Source organism: Populus euphratica, unplaced genomic scaffold, assembly GCF_000495115.2.
Source record: "Populus euphratica unplaced genomic scaffold, PopEup_1.0 scaffold58.1, whole genome shotgun sequence".
NCBI lineage: Eukaryota > Viridiplantae > Streptophyta > Magnoliopsida > Malpighiales > Salicaceae > Populus > Populus euphratica.
Window position 1 is genome coordinate 323,803 of NW_011499864.1, and position 15,756 is coordinate 339,558.

General features: G+C 37.4%; 2 protein-coding genes across 6 annotated transcripts; both read left to right on the forward strand.

Annotated features, from left to right (window-relative positions):
- Positions 1-107: 107 nt before the first annotated feature.
- LOC105125637 (pre-mRNA-processing factor 39-like) lies at positions 108-9,855 on the forward strand. Of its 5 annotated transcripts, none has more exons than XM_011026179.1 (14): positions 108-380; positions 575-990; positions 1,862-1,971; positions 2,361-2,590; positions 3,215-3,382; positions 4,785-5,151; positions 5,639-5,782; positions 6,062-6,214; positions 6,299-6,415; positions 6,627-6,707; positions 7,620-7,769; positions 8,293-8,595; positions 8,757-8,870; positions 9,517-9,855. In XM_011026179.1, the coding sequence occupies exons 2-14, from the start codon at positions 594-596 to the stop codon at positions 9,619-9,621; spliced, it is 2,439 nt and encodes an 812-aa protein (XP_011024481.1). In that variant the 5' UTR covers positions 108-380; positions 575-593; the 3' UTR covers positions 9,622-9,855. The 5 variants fall into 5 exon arrangements, with proteins under 5 accessions (XP_011024481.1, XP_011024477.1, XP_011024479.1 ...); XM_011026175.1 differs by having other exon boundaries at positions 109-380; positions 9,514-9,855; XM_011026177.1 differs by having other exon boundaries at positions 109-293; positions 9,514-9,855.
- A 971-nt stretch (positions 9,856-10,826) lies between these two features.
- LOC105125638 (Nuclear transport factor 2 (NTF2) family protein with RNA binding (RRM-RBD-RNP motifs) domain-containing protein) lies at positions 10,827-15,756 on the forward strand. The gene is made up of 9 exons (XM_011026181.1): positions 10,827-11,083; positions 11,190-11,324; positions 11,915-12,266; positions 12,607-12,863; positions 13,297-13,480; positions 13,984-14,105; positions 14,182-14,250; positions 14,757-14,838; positions 15,261-15,756. The coding sequence occupies exons 1-9, from the start codon at positions 11,039-11,041 to the stop codon at positions 15,395-15,397; spliced, it is 1,383 nt and encodes a 460-aa protein (XP_011024483.1). The 5' UTR covers positions 10,827-11,038; the 3' UTR covers positions 15,398-15,756.

The following is a 15,756-nucleotide window of genomic DNA, read 5'->3' on the forward strand; positions in this document are numbered from 1 at the left end:
CCAATCCGCACTCAACAATCTAACGGCTCAAAGTTAGAGCATCACGGAAACTAGAATCGACAGCAACACACGTCACCCCGCTTTCTCAACTGTATAAAACACTGATCTCCAGCTCTCTCTGCTCTCTCGGCGTCCCAGGAGTTTAGTTCCCCACCAAAACACGAAACTCAAAACACACAACACAAAAACCAAAGCTCTCTCAATAGAAGACAGAACGCGACGTCGTCTCTGCACCACCAGGTTCCTCCATTCGCTCGCTTGCCTCTTCCCCTCCATTTCCGCTTCCTCCTAAGGTCTTGCTTTACAAGTTCGTCAAATTAGGGTTTATCCATTGTTCTTATTGCTTATTAACTGAGAAGCTACTAGCGATCTACTTTTAGGTCTGTAACTGAATCGAACGGTGGTGCAGTATTTGCAGTCTTTTCTTCGAATTAACTGTTAGCTTAGCAATTAATTAAGTGCTGTTTATGCTATCGTAATAATGATTATGGATTTGAATGCTTTGATTAAATCCTTGTGATTTTAAGGCCGGAACGAATTGATAATAGAATGTGTTTTGTTTGTATAACTGCAGACTGTATAAGTTGTAGAGTATGGGAGATAGTGAGACAGTAGTAACTGAACCGTCTGCAGTCATGGATTATCCGGCAGCTGTGTATGCGTCTACTGGCTATGCTGATTCTGGTTCAGTTGTTGTTCCTGGCCCTGGTGATTTTAATGTGGAAGGCACTGGAAATTTTGCTGCTTCTACTGTTGCAGCACAGGGAGGTCATACGGGAAATACATATGGTGCGGACTCTAGTTCTGGTGTACCAGAGGCGCATGTTGGAATAAACAGTAGTGCTGAAAACACAGCTGCTGGTGGTTATGATTCGGCTGTGAATGGAAATATTGGAACTGAAGCTGGAGTTGCTGTATCAGCTGAGAATGGAAATGCTGGAGAGGCTTTGGGTGGAGCTGCTCCTGAGCAGCATTTTGTGGATGGTTCTGGTATGGCTTCTCTGGCATGCTTGTTGTCTGTATATTTGATGATAGAGGTTGCAGTCTAGGCTTTTAAAGAATTTGGCTTGCACAACATGGTATGCTTGCTATGTAAGATCTTGTTGTGTTGATCTTGCTATATGAAAATAGGAGGGGTTTATTATTGAATCATGGAAACTTACATGATTCTGAAAAAAACCAGTTAGGTAGAATCTCCCTTTTTTTTCATTTCTTGAATAAGCTCACAAATGACTGGTAATTTTCCTCATAAGGTCATCCAATGTCAATTAAAAGCAAGTTTTTTTTATGATTTCACGTGGCATTTTATTGGTCCATGCGTCTTTTTACTCGCGCTGAGACACTTAAGTATTGTCTTTTCTTTTTCAAGTGCTCTTAGGCATTTCAACGTTCATTTCTTTTCGAGGCATCTTGGTGGTTTACATGATGGGTTTGTTCCCATGCATGAAACATAGTGGAACTTGGTTGGTCACAAATGCTTCAATCTAAAGTTAAATGTGAACAATAAATTGGTTGTTGAGCACAGGAGGCTGTTCACTCATATCTGGTTGAAAGGTAGATGTAACGTAGAATCCTGAAAAAGTTTGTGTAATTTTATTTAGAGTTTATGACAAATTTAGGAGTCCTTAAATCCTTACTTCAATAATCACTGATGAATGATTTTGTTAAACTCATAATCTCGACTTCCTTTCTTTCCCTTTAAGGGTTGACCGGAGTGTCTGTTTCCTTGTGAAGTAAATGTTTTTGGCTAATCCTTGTTATTGTTTTTCTATCCCCCCCCCCTACCCAACAAATCTCTATGCAGACGATTCTGTTTAGTAGTTCTTAGGTGTTACCTAATCAATTTCCCCAATCTCTTTAGTGCCAGAAATGTCAGCTGAAGAAGACCACCTGTGGAGCATTGTTAAGGCTAATTCTTTGGATTTTGATGCATGGACTGCCTTAATAGATGAGACAGAGAAGGTGGCTGGGGTATGAACTTTCATTCATGTGATGAACTGCTGGTTCCTGTGCACATATTTTTACCGCAATCATGTTTTCTCATGAGAAATAAAGATATTTTGAATTTTCTGGAAAAATTGTGTTTGTTTGATCTTCCTTAAGTTGGATGAAAAGCAGTTGACCTTTAAGCCATCTTTTTAGTTAGATCCTAGCTGTCCTCAAATGATTGAGCTATCAATAATGCTGTAGGATTCTAGCATCTGACATTTGAATGATGGAGGGAAATGAATTAACATGCTATATCATTTATCAATGAAGCTAATTTCTATCCTTTCTGATCTTATTCTTTGATGTGTATGTATCTGCAATCTGATTTCTTGTTCTAGTGGAGCTAACATGTTCACCTATAAACTATGCAGGACAGGATATTGAAAATTCGAAAAGTGTATGATGCTTTTTTGGTGGAATTTCCTTTGTGTTATGGTTATTGGAAGAAGTATGCAGATCATGAAGCACGCCTTGGTTTTATGGACAAAGTTGTTGAGGTATATGAACGGGCTGTTCTTGGGGTCACATATTCGGTGGACATTTGGTTGCATTATTGTATGTTTGCCATATCCACATATGGAGATCCAGAGACTGTCAGAAGGTAATAGCTGTTCACATATTTGTTCTTTTATCTGCCCACATTAGAATCATGGTCATGCGGTTTTTTGTGTCACAAGGATTTGGTGACTTGTTTTGCTCTCTAACACTATTTCAGTATGGCTGCAACAGTGGCTTCTCACATAATGGCGAAAGGTTTGATGGAGATGCTTTAGAAATAAAATTATTTTTTGTGCAAACCTTTTGATTTTAGGCTGCTCTATGGGTAGCTGTTTGATTTTTAAGAATGTCAACTCTATTTTTTTTGGTCTCATCATATCCCATCTCTCCTTCCTCCTTACAAGGGCCCCATCATAGTAATGTAGTTAATTATGAATTATGGCTGTCTTAAACTGAGACTCTGTGGTGCATCAATATGCAAAATGCTGCTGGGAAGATCTCATCCAGTAAGGGCTAAGATGGCCTCATTCAGTGCTCCGTTTTCAGACTTTGTGTGGTTTTATCAGGAAGGTAAATGCAGCATTTGGAAGTGTCATGCTGTTAAGAGTGAATTGTTCCTTCTCCTTCAGCATATTCCCGGGTCTCCGATTTATGAATATGTCTGCATTGGCTGTATTGCTGTCCATATTTATATCTTAACCATACGTTCACTTTTCCTTGGCTTCAGGCTTTTTGAGCGAGGATTAGCTTATGTTGGAACAGATTATATGTCTTATCCCCTCTGGGATAAGTACATTGAATACGAAGAGGTGCATGCAGAGTGGGGCCGTGTTGCCATGATTTATACACGGATATTAGAGATTCCTAACAGAAAGCTGGATGATTATTTCAATAGGTAATAGTCTGTTCCAGCATCTGCATAGTACTTGCTGGCCTCATTTATTGAGTTGTTGATTTGCATTATATAATTATCAGATCATTATATTTAACTGCTTATGCTAACAACAATTTTTTCATGGTGAAGTATGTCTGTAGCAGGCTTAGTCTTTTTGTATTTGTTTGAGTTGACAACTCTTTGTGTTGTTATGCATAACGTTTAGTCCAGGTGTTGTATGTACTCTATATCTTGTGGTAATGACTGTGCAAGACATGGAATGGTCTTCTGATTAGGTTCAACTAGTTAGGGTGCTTAGTTTTGTTCTTTTTAGCTGCACACAATGAAAGTTTGTGTGCATTAGATTCGATGTTGTCCCATATTTTGAACTTGACAGTTAGTGGGTTTGGTTGCAAACTAACTTTGGTAAGACATAATGGGTTCTTGTTTCTCTCTTTGTGAACTTCTTCTTGAATTCCCTAGACCTGTATTGCTAGAGGTTTCTTGTGTGCACAAGCATTTTTGTGTTTCAAACAAAAAGGTCTTTCTCAAGAAAGCAAATTCATGCTGGTTTTTTCTTTAAATTATCGCTGCATTTTACTGGGAAAGCAGGTGGATGTCGACTCTTGGGGAGTTGCCATGACTTGTACTCACCTGGATGCGCTCATGGCAGAAATGTATGGATGCCTCAGGTTGACATGGATGCTCGGGTTGATCCTTCAAATATTAGAAACTCAACAAAAAAAATATATGATATAGTTATATCTGGTTTGGATGTTATCCTACTCCTATATTTGAGCAGAGTAACTCGCCTTCTTGCTCTGTGTCCAAATTTGTACTTCCTTTGGTGTTTGAGGTTCTAGAAAAATGTTTGCTTGTATGCTTCTAGTAAAGTCCATGTTCCTGCGTAGCATGTAGCATTTGTGGCACGTTTATGATTTCGACTTTGCACTTTTTTTAGGGATGGGCATCTGAAAGGTCTCTTGGAATGGCAGGCTGCAATTCCTCTGCATTAAACATCAAATTTTTGGGAATTATGATATTATTGGATTTTTTGACTGTGGCTTACCAAAAAGTCTGCTGATTGGTTAGCTTTGATATAGAAGTGCTTTTTGTTAATATCTTCAGTTGCTCTACAAGGTTCTTGTCTGTTGCAGTGGTTATGTGTTGCTAGATGCTGATAAATTTCAAATCCCTTGTTTTATATTTGTTGGCGATCTTCTATCATGGATTGTAATTCTGCAATGCAAATAATCTGCTTTGTGCTCTTTGACAAGGTTTTCTGGCTTGTAAAAAGAAAAAGAGAGGCGATGCTTAAATAAGAATGTTGAATGCAGATACACGACACAAGCATCACATCTTCTTTTGTTTTGCAGCATGATATTTTTGTAGTTTTATATATATTCTTTTTGTTGGTTTTCAGATTTAAGGCTTTTGCTGCAAGCCGGCCTTTGTCAGAATTAAAGACTGCTGAGGAAGCTGCTGCTGCTGTAGCACCTACACTTTCAGAGGATAGAAGCCAAGCAGACGAGGGGGAGGTTCATCCTGATTTAGCTGAACAGCCTTCTAAACCTGTAAGTGCTGGCTTAACAGAAGCAGAGGAGTTGGAGAAGTATATCGCTATTAGAGAGGAAATTTACAAGAAAGCTAAAGAGTTCGATAATAAGATCGTTGACTTTGAAAATGCTATTAGGAGGCCCTACTTTCATGTACGGCCCCTTAATGTTGCAGAGCTCGAAAACTGGCATAACTATCTGGATGATATAGAAAGAGAGGATGACTTTAATAAGGTATTTGGGTTTGTTTACTGTTGTTCATTGATCTTTTTGGTTTTTAGTTTTTAGCTGTACCTTGTTATACATTGGCTTACAGTTAAGTAATATCTGCTGCGTCATATGCTTTATTGGCTAAACCATTGGATGAAGCAACATTTTTAACGGGAAATTGAACTGAGACTAAAGCATGGGCCTTCGATTTGGTTTCTATGAGGCTAAGTACTTCAAACCCTCGTTTGTCAGTGGACTAGGTTCCTGTATGTGTTAAAATTTTATTATTCTTAAAATTCATATGTTATGCATGCAGGTATCTTCTTGCCTTCCTAACCATCTTCTGTCAGGCAAGGAGGGTCCCTCCTTTCGTATTTGAGGGGCCCTTTTGTTCCCCAATGGAGTATTTCTTATGCATATCTCCTTTGTGCTTTGTGCATTTCCTTTTGTTAATAAGTTGATGGATTCAGTTGTACCTTCTAGAGCGTGATGATATGTTTTCTTGAGTCAGGTGGTCAAGCTATATGAAAGATGTGTAATTGCATGTGCTAATTATACCGAGTATTGGATACGCTATGTCTTGTGCATGGAAGCCACTGGGAACATGGATCTTGCAAATAATGCTCTTGCTCGTGCAACTCAAGTATTTGTCAAGGTATGGAGTTTTTTAGACTTGTTTGATCACTTTGTATTATCTGTTATTTCTAGTTCAATTGAATGTCATGGTAAACTTTTGGTAATTACCACAAGGAGTTGATTGTGTTTTTATGTATCTTGTACAAACCTGAATGTTGAAACATGCTATTTGTCTAATACATTGATCATAACAAGCTTGCATGGGTGCATGTTAGCAGTGTTGTTTGCTTTGTCCCTTGCATAACTTTGCCAACTTTCATAGTTATGCTTTTAACTTCATCAACTGAATATCTAACAGAGACAACCAGAGATCCACATTTTTGCTGCCCGTCTCAAAGAGCAAAATGGAGATTTATCTGGTGCTCGAGCTGCTTACCAAGTTGTACATGCTGAAATTGCACCTGGTCTTCTTGAAGCAATTATTAAGCATGCAAACATGGAGCATCGATTGGTATGATAGTTCTAGCAAGTCTTAGGTCCTGTCAATTTTGATTGAGATGCCACATGTTCTGACTTGGCCATTTCTCTTACCCAGGGGAATCTTGAAGATGCCTTCTCCTTGTATGAACAGGCTATAGCCATTGAAAAGGGAAAAGAGCATTCACAAGTGTTGCCAGCATTGTATGCACAATACGCTCGATTTGTATATTTGGTAGGTCCATATTTACTGTGCACATTGTGAGGCCTTTATCTTTTTTTTTTTAAAAAAATAATTTTGCTTCTAGTGATTGTGTATAACATCAGAAATGATTGCCTTTCATGTCAGTTGTTCTCTTCTTTTTACCTATTATGCTAGATGCCTGATGTCCGGGCCAGTATTTTGAGATTTCCATTCTCTTTACAATGCTTTCTTTCTAATGCAGGCATCGAACAATGTAGAGAAAGCCAGGGAGATTCTATTAGAAGGACTTGAGAATGCCCAATTTTCAAAACCACTTCTTGAGGTTTGCGCGCTCTCTCTCTCTCTATCTATATATATAAGCTAGTGTTGTCAAGAGGAGCTCCAGGCAAGGCGAGGCCCTAGCACTTTTATTAGCCTCAGGCATTGGATTTCAATGAGGCGCTGCCTAGGCGAGCGCCTGCTTGAAGTTCTTCCTTTTCTGTTGGATTTTCAAATGATTTATGTTTTGACCTATTTGTCAATTTTTTTAATTTACCACAAGAAACAACTTAGGGGTATTTTTGTAAAAAACAAAGATTAGGGTAAAATAATTCAAAAAATCATTAAAGTGGGAAACAAATAGACAATGAAGGACACTTAAGAGAAACACCAACCACACTTTCTTTTTTCTACAGTGGGAGTTGAAGAACAACACATCTGTACAGCTAATACTTTAATGTTTTTTCCTAAACAAGTGCAATATAGTTTGAGAGATAAGGATTTCGATTATAATCATGAAATGGAGGATATGGAGGATTCAAGTAAAGGAGAGGAAAGCATGGATGGAGATGTTTTTGAAGATTAATTAATAATGATGATGATATTTAATTTTGCTTTTTAATCTATATAGCTACTTACTACTTTAAATTATCTTATTTTGTTTTAAGGGTGAAAATATAACTTTATATGACTATATTATGGTATTCTATATTTTCTTTTTATTTTCAAGCTATCTAATCTTAATCGGGAAGATATATATTTTAGATTTGTATAATATAATATATATATATATTTTTTAATTTATAGCATATCGCCTTGGTCAGTGCTTTGGGCATTGTACAGGCTTGGTGCCTTTTAGCACCTTTCACCTTTGACAACACTGATATAAGCATGAAAACACCAAATTGTTTCAGCTATAACTTCTACATTGATCTCCTGGCGCTAACATGCTGTCTGTTGTTCCATTTATATGCAGGCTTTGATACATTTTGAGACATTTCTGCCACATCCAAAGCGAATTGATTATCTTGATTCACTGGTAGATAAGTTCATTTTGCCCAGCTCAGACATCGTCAATGCTGCTAGTGCTTCAGAGAGGGAAGAACTATCCTGCATTTTCTTGGAGGTGGTCTATATTTTTCTTTTCTGTTTTTATCTCTTCTGATACAAGAATTTAATCAGATGTTTTGCTTGCAGTTAGCCTTATTGTTAACAGTTATAGGACTTTATGCTGCCATGTAGAATCTCACTCTGTTGATACAAGTCCTGCTGTGTTAGAAATTAGTGTTCCACTACTCTGTTGAAGAGTATGTTAAGTGGTTCTTTGTGGTATTGTGGTGTATGTTAAGGAGATATAAATACTCTTGTAATCTAATTTGGTTTTCATTTTGTCAAACTACAGACTTCCTTCTGTTATATAATCTAGAATACTGTTCTATATTTATTATTTTATTGAAGCATACTCTAGTTCAGTTGCTGCACAATGAGTATACTCTATCTTGATTTCAATTTTGCACGTATTTTGGCCATTGACTGTTCTTAAAAGATAATGAGTGTCAGAGCTGAGAATTCTGGTGTTGCAATGGGCTGAGCCTAGTTAGATTTCTCATCGCATTTCTTTATGTTTCTGTTGGTTTTTGCTCCTTCAGTTTTTAGGTATATTTGGAGATGCTCAATCTATAAAGAAGGCTGCTGATCGGCATGCCAAGTTCTTCTTACCCCACAGGAGCAAGTCAGAGTTGAAAAAGCGCCATGCGGAGGATTACCTAGCTTCAGACAAGGCAAAAATGGCCAAACCTTACCCTGATGCGACTTCACCTGCACAGTCTCTGATGGGTGCATATGCAAGTGCACAGAACCAATGGACAGCTGGTTATGGTGTACAGCCTCAAGCATGGCCACCGGCTACCCAAGTACAGACTCAACAGTGGGCTCCAGGCTATAACCAACAAGTAAGCTGCCTTTTCTCGATGGTTTTATTGAAGTTCTAACTCAAGGACACTAGTAATTGGATAATGAACTCTCGTCTCCAATCATTTAAGAAAGTTTTCTGCAAGCAGTATCATAGTTTACCTCAAGAAAGTGATCTTTCAAATAATTTTCATGTAAATAGGCTGCATATGGCGCATATAGTGGTTATGGAGGCAGCTACCCTAATCCCCAAGCTCCTACATCAGTTGCACAAGGTGCAGCTTATGGTGGTTATCCTCCTACCTATCCTGCCCAGGTTTCCATTTAACTATATTTTGAATTCATGTTATATTGTTGCATGTTCTTTTCTTCACTTTTTTCTTACTGTTTTAGCCTCGTAATTCATTTGTTCTTTCAATCAGTTATAATAGTGCTAGTCTGTACTTGTTTTATTATGTGGGCAATGGAAGGGCTCAAGGTCCTGTCTTTCCTTGTCCCATCAAAATTCTAATAAGTTCCTAAACAGTGGGTTGTTACGGAATCGTATTAATAGACACTTCACCACCATTGCTATCGACCTCGCGTCCTGTTATTTGGCTACACAACTATAGGCATGATCGAGAGTTCATTTCTTTATTGTTTACTGTGCTTGTCTACAGTAACTTCGATCTGGACTTTGAGGGTCATTTGCATTATGTTGCTGCCTTTTTGGCATGGATTCACGTTCAACTTTAATAGCCCAGACAAATAGACATTGTCTGCCCTCAAGTTTCTTTGCAAGTGTCATATCCTGTGTCATTGAACTTTGTTTGCGTTCTCAACGGGCCTGGGTATTCCTTTTTTCTGTAGCCTCTGTGTTGTACACTCGTCTATTGTTATCAGGGATACTGCTGGAAGGGAAAAACTGCGTTTCAAGCATCCTACTGTTTCTACTGCTGACAGTGTTTTTCTGATCTCAGCAGGCCTTCCCTCAACAAAGTTATGCACAACCCACAGCTGTGGCACCATTGACTCAGCCTCAGCAGCCCGCTGCTGCTCCACAACCTTACTACGGGACTTACTACTGATCTGGCAGGAACTTCCTGCGTGTAATTTATCTTTGCCGAATCTATTTGTAACTTGGGGTTTTTTCCGGAACCATGGACAGCATGGTGTAAGCAAGAATGCACACAAGGGAGAGGAAGATGAGAGAGTAAACTTGTAGGTGCAATGGTAGCAGTTGTTCTTCAGTGAATGATTAAATCTTTTGCCATTCTTAGGCATTCTTTAGTAGATTCTGCTTCTTTAGTTCTTGGTTCACACCACAAGTTCCGTTGATCGTGGCTGTGCCAGTAGTGAAAGAGTAACTGGAGTGATTTTAGTCGGCTCGGCCGTGCTCACTCCATCGTCAGGACATAGCGCCGCTGTGCTCGAAATATTGATTGAAATCTCTCTGATTTGGTTCGTATGATCCCGATTTTAAAATTTTCGAAACCTGTCTCGAAAACTATAAAGTAATTGAAATTACACCAGATATTTTGAAAGAGATGAAATAAAATACTATGGCATGATAAATTGTTAAGCTGGTCGTTTGAACTTTCAATTGTTTTCTAGCACAATTTAAACTAATGTAATTAATCTATTTTAATAATAGCACGACTATCATGTGGTAATTAGGTTTTGATTTCAAATTTAGAGCATGTTTATCGAGCGCTTTTTGCTTTAATTTTTCTTTTTATATATATATATATAAAAAAAAAAAAATTATTTCAGTGTATTTCTAAATAAAAAGTATTTTAAAGAACAATGGATATTACAATGTTTAAATCTTCATTTAAAAAAACCAAATAAAAATTTTATGCACAAAATCACCAACAATTTACAATTATATCCTAACATGATGTAAATTAATAAAATTAACCTGTTATAACAAACAAGTTTACTTAAAATATAAAGCAGTCATGTTAATTAATAAATTTTTAAAGTCAAATTTATTTCTCAACCATAGAAAAAAGCCAAATGAAAATTGTAAGCAGAAGAAACAGCAATAATCAATGCAAAAATTGTAATGGATGTAAGAGTGTTTTTTAATTAAAAAACGCATTTCAACATATTTTTTTTAATTTTTAATATAGTATTTTAAAACTATACAAAAAATATATCTAAAAAATATTAATTTTAAAAAAGAATTTTTTATTTTTTCTTCAAAAAAAATGAAAATTACTTTAGCGGTGAGCGGGCACAAAAACCCAAACCAAACCACATGTACTCATATCAACGGTCGCGACGGCTCGAAGCGTACATCTATTATTTCCTGCGGTCATCCCTATAGCTCTCTCTCTCTCTCCACGGATCTCTCTATCCAATCTAATCTTCTTGAATCAAAATCAGAAACATATCTATCTCAAAACCCTAATAAAATCCTCTCGCTCTCTCTCACGCACTTCTTCTCCTCACCACCATCAATCATAAACCCTGATTCGCTAAATCTCACTCAGTATAAAAATGGCGAGTCCATATACACCGCCGGTAACCGTAAAAGCAGTTCAGGTACGTGCGTGCTTACGGTTCCATATTTTTTCTTGTAAATATTTATGCTTATAAAACCCTATCTTCTTTCATTTTGATGGATAGTTTCTTGTGTGGGGCTCGTTAGGTTGGTTCGTACTTTGTTGGGCAGTATTATCAGGTACTTCAACAGCATCCAGATCTCGTGCATCGATTCTATGCCGATGGCAGCACCATCATTCGTATCGATGCCCATTCTACCGATTCTGCTAACACAATGCTGGTACCTCTTTTATTTTTTTGGTGATTTGAATTTTCATGTTCTGTTATTTTTTTTTGATGGACATGAGCTGTTCCTATAAACTCTACACTTGTTTTTTTTTTTTTTGTAGAACCTGATTTGATTTGGGTAGATGTGCATTTAGCTTTCCATGAAGGGTTTTCTTTACTGTTTATATTTAATAGTTGGTGCCTTAGTGGGTTCACTACTTAACTTGTATTACTCTACTGGGTGGCTACTCTTTTTTTATAGATTTTTTTCTTTTTTTGCTTTCAATGGATGTATACGCTGGCTTTTTTAGTCTATTTTTTTTTTGTTTTTATTCAGGGGTAGTCGTGCACAACCTTTTTTGAAATGTTTAGTGTTTCTGATTTTTTATAGCAGAAATGTTGTGTATATTGAATGAAAGTAAACACATGTATCATTGTGAATTTTTTGTTGAGGGTAATGGTTTTTGGTAGGATGACCAGTGTTGAAAATGAGCATGGGAATAATTATTTATTATGCTTGGAAATTTTTCTTACCAATTATTGTGCTGTCTTTCCTTGTATTGTAATTATTCATTGAATTGTTTGTGCTTTATTTCTCTCCAGCAAATTCATGCGCTTGTCATGTCTTTAAACTTTTCTGCTATTGAAATCAAGACTATCAATTCGCTCGAGTCGTGGAATGGAGGAGTTCTGGTTATGGTGTCTGGTTCTGTTAAGACCAAGGATTTTGTTAATAGAAGGAAATTTGTTCAGACCTTTTTCCTGGCTCCACAGGAGAAAGGTTACTTTGTTCTCAATGATATCTTTCACTTTGTTGATGATGGAGTTGTTTACCAACAAAATCTAGCACCCAGGCCATCTGAAAACATGTACATGCAACATCCAGTGGCTGTATCATCTGACGAGACTTTTGATGCACAATTAGATTCTTCTCACTCTCCCCCGGAGCCTCCAGGTAATAGGATGATGATGGGTACAGTGAAGTATTAGATTTAATTGTGAATCGAGTAGTGTGGTTTTATATTGGTGTGATGAAGTAAGAATTTCCCTTTTTTCATTGTCTGCTTGTCCTTGGGCTTTGGTTTGAGCTATGAAAGGGTGGGGGTGGGGTGAGTTTATAAGTTTGGATCTAGTAGTTTAACTGAAAAAAAAAAGAAGTATTGTATGAGTGTGCACTTGTTTGTTAATTTTAAAAGCAATGAACTTTTAATCTCTTGGTTTCCAGTTTCTGAGGGTCATTTGATATTGCAACATAATTCCTTGTATTATTTGGGCTAATCTGTGAGTTTTGGCAGTTTCTGACTATGTTTTGGAGGAAGAAGCTAGAGAATATGTGAACTCAGTTCGCATAGATGATGATCCAGTTGACAAGTACAGTCTCCCAGAGCAACAAGAGCAACAAGACTTTGAGACTGAAATTGTAGTAGATGAAACTCCTGTAGTGGAAACACCTGCTTCATTTCACAATGCTGTAAATGTTGGGCAAGATTTTCCAACTGCTGCCCCAGAAGAACCCATGGAAGAGCCTCAAAAGAAAACTTACGCTTCAATAGTAGGCATCTCTTCTTTGCTTGTGTTTGTTTCTTGTTTTGTTTTGCATGCACCTTTGCATCTTTTTGCTTTTTAGCCACACAAGGCATACTAAAATGATTTAGAAGTGGTTATTTTAACATTTGAGTACAATCAATTCTGATGAAGGCCACTTTGTTGATGCCTTCTTAATATACAAAGCTAGGCATAAAAGTTGTGAAAGATCAAGGTGATAAACTTTGCACATATATAGTCAAAATTTAAACCAGCACAAAAAACATAATGTATGTACAAAAGAGAAGGGGATGAGGGATAGTATTTGCTTAAAATATTACAGGAACAGAGTTGTTTTTATTTTCATTATTTTCCTGTGGTATCTCTTGTTAACTTATTTTCACTGGGACATGGAAAGTAACTTTTACTCTGTACTTTTTCTGATGGTGGACATGTGATAGCTACTAGTTTCCAAGGGGCCATCTTCTTCATCAGTTGCCACTCAGCCGCCTGTTAACAAGAGTGCCCCTGCAACTTCTGATTGGAATCATATGCCGACAACCACTGCACTGCAGCCAGAATCTGTATCATATGCAACGGAAACTGGAGTTGAGGCTACAGAAGAAAGCTTTGGAGTGGATGAAGGTCAAGCATATGATTCTACCTTAAAAGCTGATCTTTATAACATGACTTACTGTGCTCTGGTGATATTGTTCTCCCTTGTCTGAATTTTTCAGTGATCCTGCTTAATTTATGCATTCTACCGTTTTTTACTTTTCGATGAAACTTTTGAATTTTTTAGCTAATTATACTCCAGATATGACTGGTGTCTTTGAAGGAGTTGATGAGCTCAATGCCAGCGAACACAATACCTTGATTTCTTGTTTAATTGCCACAATCTTTATACATTTTGCAAGTTTTTGTGAGATGTTTTCAACACGAACTATTTTTTTGGCAGCAGCACAACTATCTGGGCAATTTTTCCTCACTGCACAATGTTTTTTGTAGCTGATCACTTTTTTCCCTTGAATGATATTTATATTTGCAGTGTTGCATTCTTTATATTTGAAACCTGGGAGAACATATTCCTGTAGCAATTAACATAGTTGGAAAGCATCAAGTTGATTCTTGATCATCCTCCCATACAGGTGAACCAAAATCTGTCTATGTGAGAAACTTGCCCTCTGATGTTACTGCTGCTGAAATTGAGGAGGAGTTTAAACACTTTGGTAGAATCAAACCTGATGGTGTTTTTGTTAGGAATCGCAAGGTGAACCTTCTGTCTTCTCCTCTATATGTTGGCATGTAACATTCACGGTGGCTGAAATAGCAATTGATTCATGCAGGATGTTGTTGGTGTTTGCTATGCTTTTGTTGAGTTTGAAGATCTTCTTAGTGTTCAAAATGCAATCAAGGTTCGAATTTAATATCATTTAAGGATTGTTTTCTTTTTATGTTATTTGCTTTCCAATTTATCTCTATGCTTATTGTCAATGCGTTCCCCTTTGTGCTTGTTCGTAGCCTTCAGCATCTATAAGGATGGAATTTCTCAATCATTTGATTTATCTCATGGTTCTAGCTTTGTTCAAGTTTCATTTGATTTTCTTTAGTCCTTGTAAATATTTGGTAAGATGCTATGAATTGGTTTATCATGTTCCTATGATTGGCTTTTGACGGGCAAAACCTGGACCGACAGCCATGGGAAACCTTCTAAGATTAATTGTAGAATGAAAATTAAATCCATGCATGTTTGTATTTCGGAGAAATATAGACATGTTATTTGATAGTAGTGCTTTGTTTTTTTTGTGATGCAAACACCAGGCACATTTATGTCTGGAGATTTCAACATTTTCTGATGCTGTATTTTGCATAGTATTTCTTCTGCTCAACTTTTTTTCTCTCTCCCATTTATTCAATGCAGGCATCTCCAATACAGCTGGCTGGAAGGCCAGTCTACATTGAGGAGCGAAGACCCAGCAGCAGTATTGCTTCTCGAGGTGGAAGTATGTGCATTCATTCATTCCTTCTCTCTCTATCTCTCTCTTTTTATTTAGTTGTAATTGTTAAGTGGAGAAGTCTTTTGTATTGGGATCAAATCCATACAATAATAGGACAAAGGTGGCACTATGGTACCTGATTGATGATTTTTTTTTTAAGCAGTGGCAGTTTTGATAGAGTTGATGCCACAAATAAATGTTTATTTGTGGTGATTGTGAAGGTATCCATTACAAGTGTGGGAAAACCTCAATGGCTGAGGTGGCGGTTTGTTCATGTACCTGTTATAGGACTTAGATTATTCCATGTTGCCTTTGGAAAGCAATATTACTGTCATCACTTGCCATATCATTCTTAGGGCAGTCAATGCTTGTGACCTTTGTGCTATTGCAGCCCTGTAAAAAAGTTGCTTGATTTGTGTTCTGTGCAGGAGGGAGAGGGAGAGGTTACCAAACAGATGCACCAAGGGGGCGTTTTGGTGGCCGTAGTTTGGGAAGGGGAGGCAATCAAGATGGTGGTGACTACAACAGAGCAAGAGGCAATGGTTTCTATCAGCGTGCTTTCTGATAGGACGAAGGTTATCAGGGAAAGAAGCGTGAAAAGGAAGAATCACTCTGCCTGGACCTGGGTTTTTTGATCTGAAGGTTATATACAGGTTTTCTGAGTTGTTGATTCCTGATTGAATATTTTCCTTTGATTGGTTTCAGGAAAGATATGTACTATTTAAGGTGTGTCATTTCACGTGAAAGGAGTTTCAAATGTATTCTGTGTTATTTGTTCTTGTTTATATAGATACGCTTCGAATCCCCTTGAATGGTTTTTATCACACAGTTCGAGTGGGAAATTTTTGATTCAAGCTCAATGTGGTGAATCGATGTGATCTGCTTGCTGATTTTATGGTTTAGAAGAGCAATTTTTCTTTTGAA